At 37.0% G+C, this 19145-nt stretch overlaps 1 protein-coding gene across 3 annotated transcripts in view; it reads left to right on the forward strand.

The window, feature by feature from the left end:
• The window catches only part of LOC131776332 (E3 ubiquitin-protein ligase TTC3), a 29152-nt gene that overhangs the window by 3216 nt on the left and 6791 nt on the right, over window positions 1–19145 (forward strand). For 2 of the 3 annotated variants that reach the window (XM_066168563.1, XM_066168562.1), the window contains exons 4-37: window positions 109–227; window positions 453–496; window positions 1504–1591; window positions 1690–1755; window positions 1934–1995; window positions 2610–2683; window positions 3348–3427; window positions 4104–4198; window positions 4986–5048; window positions 5485–5539; window positions 5676–5808; window positions 6132–6216; window positions 6437–6581; window positions 6858–6882; window positions 7212–7239; window positions 7444–7468; window positions 7574–7762; window positions 7935–8000; window positions 8446–8541; window positions 9195–9275; window positions 9501–9610; window positions 9939–10071; window positions 10493–10601; window positions 11038–11147; window positions 11767–11856; window positions 12499–12572; window positions 12721–12860; window positions 13206–13255; window positions 14273–14309; window positions 14410–14459; window positions 14713–14766; window positions 15490–15599; window positions 16730–16930; window positions 17069–18173. In XM_066168563.1, coding sequence (XP_066024660.1) covers window positions 109–227; window positions 453–496; window positions 1504–1591; window positions 1690–1755; window positions 1934–1995; window positions 2610–2683; window positions 3348–3427; window positions 4104–4198; window positions 4986–5048; window positions 5485–5539; window positions 5676–5808; window positions 6132–6216; window positions 6437–6581; window positions 6858–6882; window positions 7212–7239; window positions 7444–7468; window positions 7574–7762; window positions 7935–8000; window positions 8446–8541; window positions 9195–9275; window positions 9501–9610; window positions 9939–10071; window positions 10493–10601; window positions 11038–11147; window positions 11767–11856; window positions 12499–12572; window positions 12721–12860; window positions 13206–13255; window positions 14273–14309; window positions 14410–14459; window positions 14713–14766; window positions 15490–15599; window positions 16730–16930; window positions 17069–18173 — 3992 coding nt within the window. The remainder of the gene's footprint in view (window positions 1–108; window positions 228–452; window positions 497–1503; window positions 1592–1689; window positions 1756–1933; window positions 1996–2609; window positions 2684–3347; window positions 3428–4103; window positions 4199–4985; window positions 5049–5484; window positions 5540–5675; window positions 5809–6131; window positions 6217–6436; window positions 6582–6857; window positions 6883–7211; window positions 7240–7443; window positions 7469–7573; window positions 7763–7934; window positions 8001–8445; window positions 8542–9194; window positions 9276–9500; window positions 9611–9938; window positions 10072–10492; window positions 10602–11037; window positions 11148–11766; window positions 11857–12498; window positions 12573–12720; window positions 12861–13205; window positions 13256–14272; window positions 14310–14409; window positions 14460–14712; window positions 14767–15489; window positions 15600–16729; window positions 16931–17068; window positions 18174–19145) is intronic. The other variant, XM_059092497.2, reaches the window with a different exon arrangement.

Consider the following 19145-nt stretch of genomic DNA (forward strand, 5'->3'; position numbering starts at 1 on the left):
CTGTGAGAATGACAGTGATTACAACCCTTTTGTTTTTCTTCTTGTTTTCTACTGTTTCTACTTGGTTTGATGTTTCATTTTCTTTTTCTTTTTTTTATCAAACGATAGCTGAGTGTGCAGATATTTGGTATAAACTGAGCAAAGATGAAAAGGAAAGTCACATCCGCGTCATGAGGATTTACCTACTATCACCTTTCCTGTTTGGTCAAGTTTATCAAGATGACAAGGTAAGACACATTTGTTATACTCATTTCAAGCCTGGTTTAAACATCACTACAAGTGAGTGAAACCTAATTTGTTAAGTTTGGACATGAGAGTTTTGGCTGAATCAATTTACTTGCTAGACTGAAATGTTTAACGTGTGTGTTGCTATATTTGATTTGGGGCTTAGTGTCTAAATGACGTAAGGTTTTGTTATTGAACAGAACACTTTCATATGTTCTTTTTCTTAGTGGATTAACTGGGCATATGATTGCAAGCTGTTACCCTCCAAGAGGTATAATATAAATTTGTTTTTACGGTCTCAGTCAGTAGTAGTTTCAAAAATCAGGATTCAGTATTACAATTTGGGGGAAGATGTGAATGACACTTGTTCAATGCTGAATAGATTCCTTTAGATTACACTATTTTTACCCAAATTTTCTAATTCCTTTTCTCAAACTATTTTTGCAGTTATGATTAACTCCAGCCCTTTCACTTCCAAGATAAAAAAAAATTTAATCTTTGCTCTGAGCTCCATACATTGCTTATAATTTTAGCTTAAATTTTGTGGATTTGGTGGCCAATCAAACCTTATCCCTAAACATGATATGTTTTCTTTCTTAACACCTTTTTATTAGAAAATTTATTAATATTTTAAGGAGACATTTCTTTTTGGTTACTTCTGGGAATGAAAGGGTCAAGCTTCACAGGAAATTTTAATGGGATTAAAAGGCTAGTATCATTGATTGACAATTAATGGATTGATAAGTTTTTAGCTGATAGTTCCTTCCTCAAATTCCTTGGGGATTATATCTATGTGGGACTGGAATCACTCAGTCAGTCTGGTATTGGGGTGATTAAAATTTATTTTCTGCTTCTATGATGTCATTTGGTGGATCATGCACTCTTTATTAAATAGCTGGTGACTTCACTAGTGAAACAAGTGCCTGTGCTTGTGAAGTCAGGTTAGGACCATATAAGTGTTAGGTAGACACTTTCAACCAGTTGAAGGGGCCCCCTAAAAAGTCATTGTCTAATTGCAGAATACAACAAAATGTAAACCATGCAGATTGTTGTGTTTTTTGGTGACTTAGAGAGAATTAGAAGCAAGTCCCTCTAGGGCATTTAAGGGTTAATGAGGAATTCAGGGTAAACACCATATGGTAGGCATTGTTTCTGGAAGAGACTAAAACTGTCATATCAAATTTTAAAATGGGATATCACTTCAAGGTTAGAATTTTTAGGCTCTCCTCTACCTAGCACCTTTCCTGATTGTACTTTTGTTTTTTTTATCTCTACTAGCGACTTTGAGATAAAGGAATTGAGTGAGGAGCGTTTTAATGTAGTGGATTTAGTTGAAACAGCATTCAACAAACTGGCTGAAAACGTGGTTAGTGTAGTGCTTTTGAATTAATCATGTCCAAGGAGAAGACTATCTTTGATTGTAGTGCCCTCATTAAAATGCATACTTGATTGATTATTCTTTAGCTTCTAAAAAATAAAGATGGCTTGGTTAAGACACTGGACATTATGGGAAATCCAAGAATGACAATGGTAAGTATGTTAAGATAGAGCTGAAACTGGTGGTGTTTGTTACAGACCTCTTTACTAAGCAAGGCAAGCATTACCACTTTTGCAAACAATTATTGTTGTTTGAAACATGGCTATGTATGGGCTGTGTAATTAATCTGTTTTCTGTTCAAACTTTTTTGCTTTATTTTTCTTTGACCAGTCCCAACACAGTGACAAGGCTATAACCTGTGCAGAGAGTTTTCTTTCCTTCAGCAACACAAGGTAATCAGGTTTTTACTCTCTAAAATGTGCAACGGTTTTCTTAAAGGTTACATCAAGTCAACCAAAGGTTATAAAGTAGTCTTTAGTGAAAAAAGAAAAGGGATGTTTCACACATTTTGCAAAATGGGTTGTGTTAATGACTATATGTCTATGAGCATGTTCAAGCTTGCTTTCCTAAAAAGAATTTAAAGGTGCACACATCACCCAAAGGCTCAATATGTGGACAACCTAGGTTAAGGAGGCAATTAAAATCTTAAATTGTGAAAGAAAGCTTATGATTTTCAAGCCTTGTCCTGCATGGAGAGGATAGAGGTTTAGAGGTTTCTTATTTAATTGAAACTCTTGTTTAAAATAGCAAGACATAAAATCATTTATGCAAAGTTAATGCTCAATTGCAGTTAAAGGAGTACTGAACAGATGTTATCATTTCACAAGGCAAAGATTCCTCTTGATAATAGTCCAGATGTACTGTGTTGTTTGATGTTGTTCTGGACATTCCCCTCAGCTCCCCCCTTAACTCTCATACTTTTCTTAAGAGAGTTTGGCTTTTAAACTCTTGAGTGTTGCAAGCTGCTAGAGACAATGTCTAAATTTATATTGAACTCTTTTAAAAGAGATAAGATCAAGCTGAAGTCAGGATTGAATAAGAAACAAGCAGATGTGGCCCTACTTTTAGCACACAATCAAGGTAAGATTTCGTGTGCTTGTACAGTGCATGATACACACCTGTATTTGAGTGGAAAAACTCAACATGTGACCTGCTTGACTTTTTTAAGTGCTGTTGTACTTTTTGTAAATTGTTGACTTAGTTGCTTAAAATGTATGTAGGGTCAAAGGGGTGACCTTAATCCATGGATAAGTAGAGGTTGGGTACCTGAGACGTCTAGGAGCTTGCACTATTGGTGGCCAGCTCCTAGATGGAGATTGCTCCCTTGACTGGCAAATCTAGGCAACCCAGCCCTGAGCCCTCAAGTAGAAAAGGGAAACAGGCACCTGTCACACTGAATAAACAGTGGAAAGAGGGAGGGAAGGGGTGCTTGGACTATGAGCTGCCACTCCAAACAATGCTGAACACCTCAAACAAAGAGCGCATGGAATTCCAATGCGTGCTCGTAAGCGAAAACTGCTCACTACAAGAGAACACTGATGCTCATTGTCGTTAACTCCAATAAATTGCTTTCAACTTCTTTAAAAATTGTTTATTTTGGATGTTTCCAAGAGGTGATTGCATAAGGAAGTTTGAATGTATTTGGCTTAGAAGTTTCAAACAGAATTTTTCTACACAGGCTAGTATGTTGGGAGTTAGTTGTGAGAGAGGGTCAAGTGAATGACAATATTTACTTTTCCTACAGTTGCTGATCATGTCAAACAGTTAGCAGCTGGTGTGGATCTTGCTGAACAGTTCAACAAGAGGTGCAAGGAAGAAGAAGAAGTGAGTGTATTTGTTTGGTTCTGATCACTATTGAAAAGGTGTTTGTCATTTTTTTTTTGTCAGGAAAGAATGTGAGGTGTGTTTATGTACTTTCCCCTTGGAGATGCATGTAGAAACAATGTATTAACTCTTGCAGAGCTTGCTTAATCCTTGGCTTGTGCAATGTTTTCCTTTTCAGGCAGTAACTGGTAAAATTTACTGCCTATAGTACCTCTTACTACTGCCTAAAATTGCTTTGAAGTCTTGAAAATTTAACAGGTAAAAGGGTTATACTACCACTACTCTTTGACTTGTCATGTATAAAAAATAAAGGAGAACAATGCATGTGGCTCATGGAAACTTTGTTTTTCCTTGCTCTGTGAAAGGTGGAATAATTAGTTTCATTCCCTAGACATGATATATTTTGTTTCACACATGTCTTCATTTTTTGTAAGGTACAGAAGAAATGTCACATAAAGTTGTGCATAACTAAGTGAGACATTGTACTCTGCACATTAAGATTTCTTTGTTCTACAAAGTTGGCAGAGATCATACATACATTTGCTTTTTGTTCATACTTGTTTGCCTGTTTAAAACCAGGCTTTAGAATTGGATGTTAGAGTTTAAAAATTGAACTTTGTTTTCATTATTTAATGCAATCTAAAGAATCATGTGATTGTACCTTTCTGCATTACAGAAAACTGTTGACAAAAAGAAAGAGGGAAATGATGCATTTACCAGTGGAAAATATACACGTGCAATTTCAGTTTATTCTATGGCTCTACATATGAGGTAAGGGTTAGTTTTCTGAAAGTAGTATTTCATTTTATATTATAAATTGCAACTTTTCTAAATCTCTATCTGGGAGGCACACATTCAATTCTAGTCTAAACTCAAATTTTTTTAAGACATATATATTTTTCTTTTTGCAATGCTCTAACCCTTTCACTCCCAAGATCTTCTATTAGTAATTCTCCTTACTGTCTGCCATATCCCTGAAGATTTCTTATAATTTCAGTTCTAAGAATTTAGTGTTGGATCAAATGATAATCCTGTAATTGATGTTTTTCTTTATTCTCATCACTTGTCTACTTGATATTGCATTGATTTTAAAGTGAGAAAGTACATATTGGTCACTGCTTGGAGTGAAAGGGTTACTTGCAACTCACCCTTGAGGATCATTTCTTTACTTGCTTTGTACTTCATCTGAAAATACAGTTTCTTTGTTTGGGTGGAGCCTTCCTGTTAACCCTTAACTCCAATGAGCGACCAAGACAGAATTTCTCCTTACAATATCAATACTATATCAACCGGATAAGTGATGAGAATAGAGAAGAATATCAAGTTGGGGATAATTGGTTGATCCAATACTAAATTCTCAGAACTAACATAATAAGAATTGAATGGTTGACAGTGAAGAGAATTACAAATTGATCAGGGAGTTAAAGGATTAAGAACATGATAGGTAGTTCCCCTTGTGGATAATGGAGTCATGACTGTAGTTACATTTTCAACAATCATACTTCCATTGATTTTTAAGTTTACACAATTAAATGTGATGTTTCTTTTCTTTTTACAGTGCATATAATCACGTTCTTTATTGTAACCGATCGCAGAGCTTCCTTAAAACTAAACAGTTAGGGTAAGGTCATAACTACATGGATCTTTGCCAATGAACATTTAAGTTACATCAATTGATGCACAAATCTATTGAATGACATTTTAAGTTTGTTTTTCATTATAATAAAGCAGAATAGCTGTGTCCTCTGTTCTTTGATATTTGTTGTAGTTGACCTAGTGGGGAATTGCCATTTACTGACCTGCTAAATTAGTTAAGAATATGAACAGCACTATCTCTATGAATTGATTTTCAGGCCAAAATTTCACAGTGTATGATCAAACTACTCCTGCTAACTTTCAATCTCTTAATTTGCCTCTAATGGTTTGTGTGATGATGTTTTTCCTCATCTTTCATGCATATTTTTGTCATAGCATGAGAAAAGATCACATACCTCAAGGTATGTTAGACTCTCTCTACACATATAATGGAAGTAATTTAAGGTTGTTTGTTCTAACAGGAGTGCCCTTGCAGATGGAAGGAGAGCAGTTGTACTTAAGGCAGACTGGCATAAGGTAGAGAGTTTTATTATAATTTTAATGATAAATATGGTTTTTAGACTGAGTATGATTGCCTTGGTAATAACAAAGTGACTTGCAAGTCACATGTAAATACTAAGACAGTTCATGATGGCACATTTGTGTTCTTTAGGCTCAATATAGATATGCACAGGCATTTTTTGAGACTGGAAATATTACCAGGGCAAAGGAGGCAAATAGAGCTGCATGCAAAATTTGCTCTGACAAGAAAGATCTGGAAGCCCAGTACAGAATGTTTGACAGAGGTATGTCTTTTTTACATTTTTCTTCAAGACAAATACAATTTTGATCATTGCAAGAGCCCATTTTAACAAAAGTTCTTAAGTAGAGTAATGTACCAAACATATAATTTATCAGTCAATACTTCAAATATATACCTGTATTTAGGGCCTAGCAAGAAACACCGTGCTTTGGTGTACCATTTAAGCAAGTATCCAGAAAATTGACCCCCTTGACAAAAATTTGTGGAGGAAAGGGGGACTACCTGAGATTTTTAATCTAAACAAAAGAAACTAGAAAACTATGAAAGAAAGAAACTATGTTGTTTTCCCATGTCCTCTTAATTTAGTTGCTAAAGATGGTAAAGGAAAAGCAACAGAAAATAAGAAGCCATCAAAAACTTCTGTTGCTAAACAGAAGGATTCTAGGGATAGGTGAGTTAGTAGAGAGAAAATCTTTGTTGATGTGCAAATTTGAAATTCTTGATAACTGGGGCATTCTTTGTTGCTAGACTGCTCTAATTTTGTTGAGTTCAGGCTCTAAAGTTTATATGTTCATGTGAAAAAAAAAAAAATTACTCACTCTCTTCTGAATACCTTGGTTCAGTAAGGGTTCAAGGAAACTGTCTAAATTTGGAATTTGTTTACTTGTTAGTGAGCCAGAGGACCTTCCAGCTTTGGTAGATCCAGAGTCCAGTGACACAAGCAGAGATAACTCTGATGATGAGGGGGTACCTGACTTGGTGGATCTGGAAAGTTCAGAAGATAGTGATGTTTCTGATAATAATGATAAAACAGAGGTAAAAACTTACTTGAAGGTGTTATTATTTATGCTTATATTCCATTCTTGGCTACAACATCTTTCTTTTATAGTGATAGAGTTGGAAACATAGTTAAATACTGTAGAGTAAGGGAGGTTGCAAATTTAAGATCTTATAACTACATCGTGCTGTTTGTTGGTCTGTATTTTATATATGATATTCTTTTCAGTACAGGTATAATAGTTAAATTTTGACTATCACTTAATATTGTCTTTTCTTGCTTCATGAGATGTTTGCTTCCTTTTTCGGTTTTAGGATCCTCACACAGAAACCTCTGATGGTAAGCCTACCATTACCTTCCATGACCATATTTATTTAACCTATTCACTCCCAAGATCTCATTAGTAATTCTCCTTAATGTCTGTTTTACAATTCTTATGATGTTAGTTCAGGGAATTTGGAATTGGATTAACTAATAACCCACTTATTGATATTTTTCTTTATTCTCATTGCTTGAGAGTGGGATTTGAAGGATCAGTTTAAATTTTGAGATCAAGCTACATTGAGACACATTGCAGTGACGTTATTTGATATGTGATCAATATTATTTGATTCCTTCTCGGAACACTTGGTAAAGAGAATTTTTTTGTTTGTTTCTTCATTATCTAGGATATGAATCAAATGAATCTGCAACCAAGTGAGTAAATATATCATCAAATGTTGTTTGTTAACTTTTTTGCTTTTTTGTATATTTTTTTGAGAGAGACTGGCCAACTAACTGTGTGACCAATGGTCTGACTGATTCAGTGAGGATTGATGCTTATGGTTGACTGGTGATTTTACAACAAATGAATTAACTGAGCTCTTTTTTTCCAATTTATTTTCAAATGTTGATTTGCAGGAAAAAGAGTGCTGTATCAGCAAAGGTAAAAAAAACTACAAGAAAATGCATGCATTTATCTTTACAATCCTTCCTTTAATTCTGTTGTTTTTTGGTTGATACTTATTTTATCAAATGTTTTTCTCTTAAGTCCAAGAAACGTCACCCAAGTGAGAAGATCAAACAAATTATCAGAGGAGCGCTTCAAGAAAAAGCTAAGACAGAGGAAAAACCTAAAACAGAGGAAAAACCTAAGAAAGAAGAAAGACAGAAGAAGCCTGTAGAGCCTGCAGTCAAAAAAGAAGCTACAAAGCCAGTAAAGCAGAATAAAAAGGTCATGGTATGAATTCTATTCCATAAATTTGTACATTTGTACCAGTAGTTTTTAACTTGATATTTGTCAGTTTTTCTTATTTCACTTTGTTGTAGTCATTGTGTCGAAACAGTATTGATGTTAGCTTAAAATTACTTGTCTTCAGGCAAGGAAAGTTAATCATATTTATCTCTTACAGGGGTCACAAGGAGATCAGAGTGGGAATAATCCAAAGTTAAGAGAATTTATCTCCCACCTCAAACAAGTAAGTGTGCAAAGTGAAGTCCTTTGAATAGATCTGTCAATCACTCTTTTAACTTTAAGATGGGATAATGTTGCTCATTTTGTGTGACCCAAAACTCTTGACAGTGAATTAAAAGTGATATCAAAAAAGAAAATCACTGAAACATGGCATTAAAAAGCAAAATCAGAGGGTACAGTATTTGTGTTTGAATAAGGGTTTGTTTGTTTATTTTGCTATGAATTATAGGGGAAAGTTCTGCTCATGGTGGAGTTATCTGTAGCTCTGTAATAGTCCATCTTAGTGTGAAAGCTAAAGTGTTGGGGTTCAATTCTTTGAGAGGGACTTGGATGTTTCTTTTCTGCACCCATGATTAAAGCAAGTAACTTCTTTATTCAAGTGATAAAATTTAGCAAACGCTGGCCACAGAGTTGTTTATAAATTTCTTAATTTAATTTGTTCTTTATAGGGAAGTAAAGCTATGACAGAAAAGAAAAACGACATTGCTGTTTGTAATTATGGAGAGGCTGTTGCACTTTTAAAAGAGAATGGTAATCAATACCAGGTAAGTACTTATGGTAATGATAATGACAATAACCAATGAAGTTTATTGTACAAATGAACCTCTTTGCTCATAGTGACCTGTCTCTGACCACACTGTGTGTTGGACTATTTTACATTTTGCTTGGTAAATAGTATAATTATAATCAGGGTAGCCTGCCAAGCTCCCTGAAGTGGAGACCCTGACAGGCTGAGCATCTAGTGATTAGAAAGTGTAAATGTAGCACTGGATAGGAGTCTGTAAGCAGAGAAATTATCCACTATGGTTATTAAATACTTAAATCTACTTGTTTAACCTTTTGGGGGTATGTTGCCAATGGGTATAGACTAAGCTAGCCATGAATTATTTTGGAATTAAACATTTAAAGTATTGAGAGACATCTACTTATTTATGGTTGGAAAATAATGAACAAGTCTGGATTGTTTATAGTGAGTAGTAGAAAACAGACTTGCAGTAATACTTAAAATCTTAAATTATTCCTTTGCACTCACCAGTTGCCTGAAATTATTAAAATAAAAAGTTATTTTGCTCCTGTCATGGTTGAAAAACAGAAGTTTGCATAAAGACAAGCGGCTATAAAAAGCTCTGTGTTTGTACACTGATGATGATGCGAGAGTTCTCATGCTTACTTACTGGAACCTTTTTTCCTCCATCAGATCTATGAAATGAAGGAGATAGATTTTGTTATATTACTGTATAGTTTTGGAGCAGCTCTCTTGGAAGTTGGTGGCCAGGAGGTAGACAATTGTTTCTAATTTTGTAAAATCATATCTTACAATTTTTGTTTAAATGTAGATAGCTTCAGGCCATAATAGTCTATTGAAAAGCAGTTATTTCTAATGTGTTTCTAGGTTCATTAATTTTTGTGGCATGCTTTAATGTCATTTATTTTAGAATACAACCATCATGTAAAATTTGTATCTTTATGTAAATTTATTTTGATTTGGCTTTTCTTTTTTCAGGAACTACTGGCAGCCAAGAAACATTTTGAGATTATTGTAGTAGAACATAAAACTGTAGTCTTTCCTTTAGCATATTTAGGAACAGGAAGGGTGTTTTATAAACAGAACAGGTATGAAATGGTATTTCAAAATCATTTGAGTATTCTTGATGCTATTTTAATACAATTTATGTGTGGCAGCTTATAATTGAGCCTGGTCTTGTCTGAAAATACCCTCAACGTCTTGAAGGAGAGATAAGCTTCAGAAACCGCACAATTTTTGTCTCCCACTTCAGAAAATATCTGTGAAATTATGACACTGACCTCTTTTTACCCAAACAGAACTCTTCAATTTTAATGCATCATATAAATAGCCTAAATTTAATGCCTTTCTGACCTGTCTTGAGTTGTCCTCATTCAGTGCAAAAAATCAAAACCTGCTTATATGTATTTGCCTTAGGTTCACAGAAGCCTTAGATCATTTAGAAGAAGGCCTTGGTTTAGTAAACAAATTGGGTGATGAGAAGTTAGCTTCTTATAGATGGCCTGGGTCTCAAGTCATTATTGACGACACTAAACCTGGAAAGTTATTGGTAATAATATTTTCTCATTTTAGAGTAATTTTTTTTGTTCCCATTCAAGGCATATTCATTCCTGTTTTAGAAAACTTGGTTTGGAGTTTTACTTACAGCATTATATTGTTGTTGTTTTTTTTCTTTTTCTTTTGCTGCTGTGAAATGCAGTAAAATATTTGCTGTTTGCAAATTTTCCATACTCATCTGCCAAAAAAATCCCCTTTCAATAGTTCAGGAGTTTTTTCTTGATCAAATGGATTGTGAATCACCTAACCAAAGAGACATAGACTCGGCTGATATGTGGTAACTCCAATTTTACAGTAGGGAAAACTTCCTTGACTTCAGCTCTTCAATTAATGGTAGCTGTCTTTTGAAAAGTAACAATACCTCAGAATAATACTGTGGTTGTATGTGTCTCAATCTTTCTCTCTCGTTTCAGAGTGCTATTCAGACGTTAATTAGAATTTGTCGTCATCCACCGCGACCTGATGTTATTTGCAGATATCCTGATTGTCCAAATAAAACACAGATTTACCTTACTGATCCTGGTAGGTGTGCTTTTGATCTGATGAGCAATTCTCCCTTTTAAATACTATGACGAATTAGTTAAGAGAATTTGTAGTTATATCAAAAAAAGGAAGGTTGTTTGTTCTCATAACGTGTTTTGTACTGGATACAAGAAGTGACCATCCTGTTTCAGGGGCTCAATTCATGAGCCCCTGAGTGAAAGTGGAGTGAAAGTTTGTGGGCAGGGAAAAAAAAAAGGAAGGAGGCTCACTCTGGTGCCACTATGGCACTACTTTTATAACCTGAGTGCATGGAATGGGCTAAAAAGATATGAACAGATGTTAGTCTCTTCTGGAAGGTTCAGAATAAAGTTTATACTTCTCCTGTATATGTCCTTTCCAGAAGATTAATTGTTTTTGTTTAATTTAAGAGTACCTGGTTTCCTGTCGTAATCTGTCTATTGTTTCTCAACTTCAGACTACAAAGGATACATACGACTAATCTGTCATGAAAACTGTAAAGTAGATTTCCATCCAGGATGTTGGAAAAAGCAAAAGAGCTCCGAAGATGGAAAAACCGGCGACAAGGCAAGAATAAAAATGTCGAAAGTAATGCCATGCAGAATTTTTTACTGTAGTTGAGCTCCTGAAGAAAGGTAGAATTTCACATGAATCAGTTGAACACTGAAAGAGAGTACAAAGAAAAAATTAATTAAAGAGTGGTTCCGGACAGAATAATTGAAGAAGTCTGTCTTTTTTTTCGCTAAGCTGCAACAAGCGTTTGATTGCTGGTCAAGAGCTTGCTCATGAAGCTAAATTAAGTAAATTGCTTTGGCCAGGGAGAAGGGAAGTCAGATATTTTTTACAAGGTTGGGCAAAACAGTTATTGGTAACTTTTGAAGCAACAAAGGATGATGACCAGACTTAAAGTCTTTGTTTTTGTTAAGAATGGATAAGAAATAGAACAAATCATATGTGGGGGCTCTTTGTCTTCTTCTATGTAAGGTTGAATCAGAATTTCTGTGTGGTTTGTTTTCGACGAAAGAAAAAAAAAAAAGGAAGAACACTAGCTAAGAGAAACGCGCATGAATAATGACGAGAACTATCAACAGCCTCAATGCAAGGTACAGGAATGGGAGGTAAGTGCCATTGTAAGTGTACCACCCTTGCTGCCATGTTAACTACGTTTCTTTTTCTGTTTATCCAGGATTTTCTTGATGACATCTGCATGACTCCTGACTGTGAAGGCTCTGTAATTAATGTCCAGATCTATGATATGGAAGGTCTTAAAACTGAGGTGGGCTGTCATGAGTGTGATAATGAACTTAACCTAAATTGGCACTATTAGTTGATGAGACAGATACAGTTGAACCTCTCTCTACAAACAGTTTCTTCTGTTCTGTTTTCACTGGGTAATACCTTTATTAGAGATGTGTTTATGCAATGCATATTTAAGTGAGTGTAAGATCTTATTTATTCATAAGTTCACGGGTTTATTACGAAGCAACATATTGACCAGCTCCCAGTTGGCTCGTAAGATCAGTTGGTAGAGCACTGTACCACCAGTATCGCAGAGGTCATGGGTTCAAATCCCGTACTGGCCTGAATTTTTTTCAGACTTTCTTTTTTCACCTAAAAAGCTGCCTAAGTAGTGTCCATTACGGCGAAGAACGCTTCCAAATTAGTTTCTTAAACCGCAGTTCACATTTATGATTTTCACATGTTAACTTTCATGTAAGATCTTAAGTAGTCTTCTGGGCTTTGGCGGATAAGAAGGCATTTTTTGCATTAAACTCAATGTTCAAGTGCGTGGGTTTGGTAGATGTTGAAGGGAAGACTGACATTTGCATTGAAATTTATATTTTTCGTTGGCCCAGCACGACACATGCAGGAATGCTTGGAGATATTGTTATGATTTATGAATGTTTCGTTTGTTTAGTTTAAGCATGAGAAGCCAGCCACAAAACAGGAGAGCAAACCAAAACAATCAAAGCAAAATAAACTTAAAGCAAAGTAAGTTGTTGGTTTTGGTTCATTGATGATGCCTCTCACCATTTTTTAGAAATTTGTAAATTGAATTGTAATTTAATCTTCCATCAATTGATGCTGATCATTCTTGGAACTTGCAGGTTCATGTAATAATCATTTGTTCGTTTATTAGTGTTGCTGGTGCTAAACAAAAGAAAAAAAAGGATAAAGATGACATCAAGATAGAGGACTTTGCGACACCTGAAACATCGCCTAGTGACATTGGTGAAGAAAAGATGGTCCATAACCCCCCACCCCCTCCTCCCTTACCAGGTCAGTTTACACCGTTGTTCTCTACAGCTGTTTCTTTGAAATTGAGAATAATGGACAATTATGCATGTCTCACTCGAGTTAAACCATATTCCTCCAAAGATGGCAAACAAACTTGATCAAAAAGATCAAATATATGACTTTCATATATTCTTAATATATTCTTAACCGTTTAAACTTGATCCTGTCGTGTCTCAATGAGGTGTCTTTATGTGAGACTCGTTAGTCGTACATGAAATGAAATATGTGAGGCGTTACATTTTATTCATTTCTGGCAGTTTTATGTCAATTCCTTGTAGTAATGGTTTAATGACGAGCTCATACTTCCTTGTGCTAATTTTGTTGTAGGACAAAAAGAAGGGAAACCGATGAAGGGAGACCACAATCAGCTGGAAAAGGCAAGAGACATTTCTTGCTATTTTAGACAGATAATCAAATTTCCTGTGTAGCTGGGGGTTGTGCTTGCTTAAAAGCATTGAGCGGCAAAGTTCCGTTTTTTTGTTCGCGCCACGTCCTCAATACTCATCACCAAAGAAATTGTCACCCATGCAGGCTGAAACAGAAGAAAAAGAAATTACCCAGGGAAGCTAGGCACAGTGTTGTTTGTAACAACTCAGACTCATATGGAGCGTACTTTGTAATTGCTGGCTTGACATATGAGGAGAATGTTTGTCTTTCTATGCCAAGTGGTGTGTCACGATAGATGCATTTTCCGCAACCCTTTCCACCCTAACATAAGAAATTGCTTGGTATTGGCTGAGTTCCTTTTTTTGCGTTTTTATGGATCGAGACGAAGTCGAGGTCCATTAAAACGCTAAAAAAGGCATATATCCAGCCATATTAACCGAACAAGCTTGATCAGTAAAGGATTTATTACAAAGCGAAAAGATAACGCTCTAATAAGAATCAAGAATGACTTGTTTATTTTGAGAGCCGGGAAAGAAATCCAACAGTAGTTGCAGCTCATTAAACCCACGAAGGACCTCATCGCCGACATTGTCCAAAAGTTACGAACTCTGTAAGTCCGCTCCATGCGCTTGCGTGGGATCAAAGCGGGCAATCCTGAGCGGGCAAAATGGGTCTATCTTGCGTGCTTGGGTAGCCTATCAGAACACTCTGCTCTGAACAGATCTGCTTCATATTGCCCACGGGCGCTTCCAGCTATATATTGAGGTCTGTTATGCATTAACAGAAGGAAAAGATTAATAATCTGGTTATGAGCTATGAGATGATTGTTAACTCAACACGAACATAACAATAACCCGACCTAAGGTTTGGATTATTTAACGGTAATATATAATAAACGTCAATAATAATAGTATTGTTGTTAATAAATCTTGCTTAAATTTGTATTACTTCAAGCTGTTTAAAAATCCAAAATTATTTCAATGGTTACTCTATTATCTGTTCACTAGAGTGGTCAGGACTCTTCTGATGCCAGCATTCCAACAGGTTGGTGATAGGAGTTTTTGTGTACAATTTTATCCCATCACATCTTTTACGTAGTAAGAGCAGATTAGAAGGCTGATACGGAGTAAAATATATCTTGCAGGCGATGGAGTGTTTATCTTAAAGAAAGAGGAAGACGAAGACTCAGTCAAGGTAGGGAAAGTAATAAGGTGCTGTTACCTCTGTTTACAACATCGCCTCTTCTTAGTGCCGAGCAAATAGGCCATTCCCGAATTACTTTTGGCCTCTTTTTCAAAACGAGACCTGGTGCTCAACCGTTCGTTTGACAATAAGTTTAATTTGCACATGACTGAAAACTTATAATCACATGACAGAAAGAGCGCTAGGACTCGTTATGGAAATGGGCAATTGTTCATGTTAACTGTCGGTTGTTTTCTGTTCAAAGGGAGTTGGTGTAAAAGGAGTAAACAAGGTTAAAACCAAAAAGAAAAAACTTAAGGTAAGTAGACTCTGTTGTACTTATTGTTACTAAAATAAGCCCTGGATACAAAAGACTCTGCTTTGATTCCTGCTCATGGGTGCCGATAGCATATAGGTTTCTCTCATCGTCCTTCGTGTTAATTCTTCCCATAACTGGCCATCCTAATTCAGATTCCATTAGTTTGTTGAAAGAAATCTTGTATGGCGTAGTATTTTCTTTCCTTCCTTTTTGGAATTCGGATTGGAATGGAAAGCTCTTGCCAACCTCTCAACGAATTGAGTACAAAATGAAATCCAATCGTGACTTGTTCACTCGTGTTCTACCCCGCTTCAGGCAGTTCTCCTCTTTTAGCTTTGAGTTAGAATTAGTTCCTTCTGATATTTTTCTTTGTTTTGATTGGCCTCAGTGATTAATTTTGTTGTGGTTCTTCAACTGTCGTTCGAAATGCGGTCTGCTAACTTTGCCTTAACGAACTATTGTCATCATAAAAATATCCTTCAACTAAAAGTGATGACTCAAATCTCATATTTCGCGAGGTAATTTATTAAATAATTTGATGTGAAATGTTTGGGGTGGAAAAGTATTAATGAAACAATCCAAAATCGTACCGATTAAAACAAAACCGCCTTGAGACTGCGGTTACATTACCCTAGAGACTCGCCTCACAGGAATGCAATTTCGAAACACCAAACCTGACGTTAGAGGCAAAACATGGGGTAATGGTTTCTTTTCCTCGTGTAGAATACACAGACGCTGGATGAATTTCTCAAAGATCACGGTGGAGTGCAAACACTCAGACCAACTTATGGTGAAGATTACGAAGACCTGGGTGAAATCCCGCATCCTAAATGGTAACCGTGGCTACTCAACGTAAAAAGTGAAAAAAATTGTTGCCTCCAGAGTGCAAGGTGTCATTACAGCAATGACAAACCTAGCTAATCAATATGACTGACTTACTAACGGCTGATTTCATAATTAAACACTGTCCGACTCTCTGACTGACCCAATGACTAAAGAGAGTAATTTTCTAACTGAAGAAACTGTGGTGCTGCGCCAGTGGGGGGTTTTAGAAGAAAATTTGGTTTTGTCAAGTGAGTTGATATAAATTGGCCACAGTGAATAGTTTCTAAATAGAGGGGTTGCGGATTGTGTGTAGTTTGAATAATTCACTAACTGATTAGTACTGACTTACTGACGGACCGTCCTACCTACTTACGTACTGACGAGTTTCCTGAAAACTTACCGACTGAAACACCAATCAAAGGACTGTTTAACAACTTAGTAAGTACTTAAAGAAAACCGCGACGGTGACGGCAACCGGTTAGCGAAGCAAAATATTTGATGAACGGACAATAACTTCACACGTACGTTTTTAAACTTTGTACTTTTCCTGGTCGTGCTATGCAATACTACAACGTGAAATCGCTAACTTTGCCGAGTCGGAGAAAGGGAAACCAGACGACACATAAGTTACATTTCTTCGAACTTTACCCTGCATTCTCCTGTTATGCTGAAGGAAACATCTGGCGCCGTAGGGGATAACAAATAAATCGAACTACACGTAAAATTATTTGGAAAAACGAAAGTTCGTTCTTTTAGCGATGTTTTCCAAGGCGTCGCCGATGTGACATCTGTAACTCCTGATTGTCTATCTGTCTGTCCGTTAGTCGGTCTGTCTGTGTGAGAGTATGAGAGGTAAAAGCACGTTGTTCAAAGGCCGACTAGCGCTAATCCAGGGTTAAATTGTAATCCAGATTTCTATATTTCTCTGTTCAAAAGCCGTTTTGGAATAATTTTACCCATTATTTTTAGAGCATTCAATTATCAAATTGTACTAAAAAAGAAATAAACTGAACTTGTTCTACAAGCTTTCAGATCTGAAATCAAATTTCACCCCAACCCAAGGTTATCTTAACCCAGCTTTGAACGACCCGGCCATGGAATGAAAGGTAAATTGTAATTTTTTATTCTCCCTTCATAGTAAATTTGACGTGGTTACTCAACCACCAGGCTGGAGTCAGCAGGAGGTGGAAGCACCGTTTGCTATTCCACCTCATTTACAAGATAGCGCAGCTGAGCTTGAGGCAAGTTACAAGATGGAAGTGACATCAGACATCATCTCAACGTCTTTACCACCTCCGCCATCCATTAGTTTGGAAGCAGTCACGGAATATGTTAGCTCGTAAGTTCTTCCTCGTCAAATTTTTTATCTTTGATGCCGCTTAGTTTCCATTAGTTCAACCAGAAGGAGCCTTTGTTTCGGCTGGCTTCAAACATACTTTTGAAGAAACTTAGCATCTGTTTTTCTTTCTCCTTGCAGAATGTTACACGAGATTTTACGAGTCCAAGGAGGTCTGGAGCTCGCTGACCCGAGCATCATGCAGCCTTTGAGCATGCTACCGGATGATTACCAAGATATCATTTCCAGTGCTGGAGGACTAAAGGCTATCTTAGAACACTCTGGAAAATTTTTATTTGACGGTAACAGGGTTATGCTACCTGAGGACAAGGAATTTGAAGACTTGGTAAAAACTCTTAAACCTGCGAGTAGTAACAATCCATTCTTGGACAGAACGAATAGTGGATTCAAAACCAATATTAAACAGGAAAAAGGTACTCAGGACAACAATAAATCAAATTCTGTTGATGTTCTTTTTACTACAGCTGGTAAACCGCACGACGGAGGCGTAAATTCGTCTTCCTCGATGTCGTCATCTCCAGTGCTTAATCCGAATGGTACAGAATATGTTTCTTCGTCACAAACGGATTTGTTATCAGCTAGCTCGTCGAAAACATCTATTGGCAGTGATTCTACGTTAAAAGGTGACGATGATGAACAAACGATTGACAGAAACGACACTCTTGTTGAAAATCCTGAACAAAATAATTCGAATGGTGAAACTCTAGTTGATAGCGTTTCAGAAGGTGATCTCACTGTCACCAAATCCACCAATGAAACGCAAGGCGAAAACTACCAAGATTTTGCTAGTGATACGACTTCTTTGAAAGCCGAGCATTTGTCTTTAAATGATAATAATGTTGCGGACTCAAGCTACGATGATAGTCGAGTTAATACCTCTGTTGAAACAGTTGAAAAGGAGGTATCTTTACTTGTAGCGAGCGAGGACAACAACCCTTCACAAAGTAATCAAAAACTTAACGCCGGTGTTTCCACCACTGAACCGGCGATAGTTAGCAAAACCAAAGCTGTGCAAACGCAACCGAATGTGAAAAGTAAAGGTGTAGGCACAGATCCAATCCCTGAACCTTTTAAGGCAGAATATCAAAGGGTCGCGGCAGAAAAAGACGCTTTACAAGCGAGGCTACAAGAAAACGTCGACAGGCATAACGCCTTACTCAATAAGAACTCTGCGGAAGTGGAGAAAGTAAAGAAGAAGCTCGCTGATGCTCTGCAAGAGAAAGAGGTGATTATAAATCAATGTGTTCCCAAGGGTATTTTGAAGGTAATCCGCGGAACTCGCACTGCCCACAACTACTCGCTTTTCCTTTCCACTTTTGCGTTTGATGTATTGTGGAACCTAATCACAGCCGTTTCTGTGAGGTGGAAGGCGAGCGGACTGAGAAGGAGCTGTTTTTTGTGCACTCTGACTTGAGCGAATCAGCAGCCTGCAATCAAGTCTTTATTATAGCGCTGCAGGACGCGCGTTTCTTCACCCGCTGGAAGATTTGTGATGAGTCAAGGAGAGGTTTCCTGGGGGTCTGGTACTAATCAGTGCCAGGCCCCTTGCAGACGCGTGGCTCAAGGCCTCCTACTTTCCCGCAGGCGGGAAGAATGAGGACCTGTTCGCAATCAAGTGAATCGGCTGTAGTGCGATGGTTTCAGAATTAAGAACCAAAAGCTACGTACAAAATCTTTACCCATCTTAAGAGGAAACAACTCTTACCTCCTGGTTGCCTTTCGCGCTTTAAAAAAAGGGCTCTGCTCAAGCTCGTCATGACTCGCATAAATTTCGCTCTCACGGTGCCTCTCCGCCGTGTAGTTTCAATGAGTACTAGCGAGCTCAAACTCTTTACACCCTAACATAATTATGCACACTCTCCACACTTTTCTATATACGCTTTTGAAGGTACTGACATGCAGAACTTGTTTAACAACCCAGAGTTTCTTTAGTTGCTCATCTCATCATCCTTTATTCTCGGAACCTCTGATGTTCAATTTAGGGGTGATACAAATAAGATACTAGACACCCTTAGGGGTCAAAAGGTTAAGGGTAAGGTGACGAATTGCAGGGGGTGGGGGGGAGGAGGGCCTACTTTCGCGAACGCCCATACCAAACTAAAAGCTCAGACAGGGCTCACATCATGAAAGGACCTCTAATTGATTGTAGGTCTTTTGGAGTGGTAGGAAAACCTGAGGACATATCGTTTTATAAAAA

This window comes from Pocillopora verrucosa, chromosome 6 (assembly GCF_036669915.1).
Source record: "Pocillopora verrucosa isolate sample1 chromosome 6, ASM3666991v2, whole genome shotgun sequence".
NCBI lineage: Eukaryota > Metazoa > Cnidaria > Anthozoa > Scleractinia > Pocilloporidae > Pocillopora > Pocillopora verrucosa.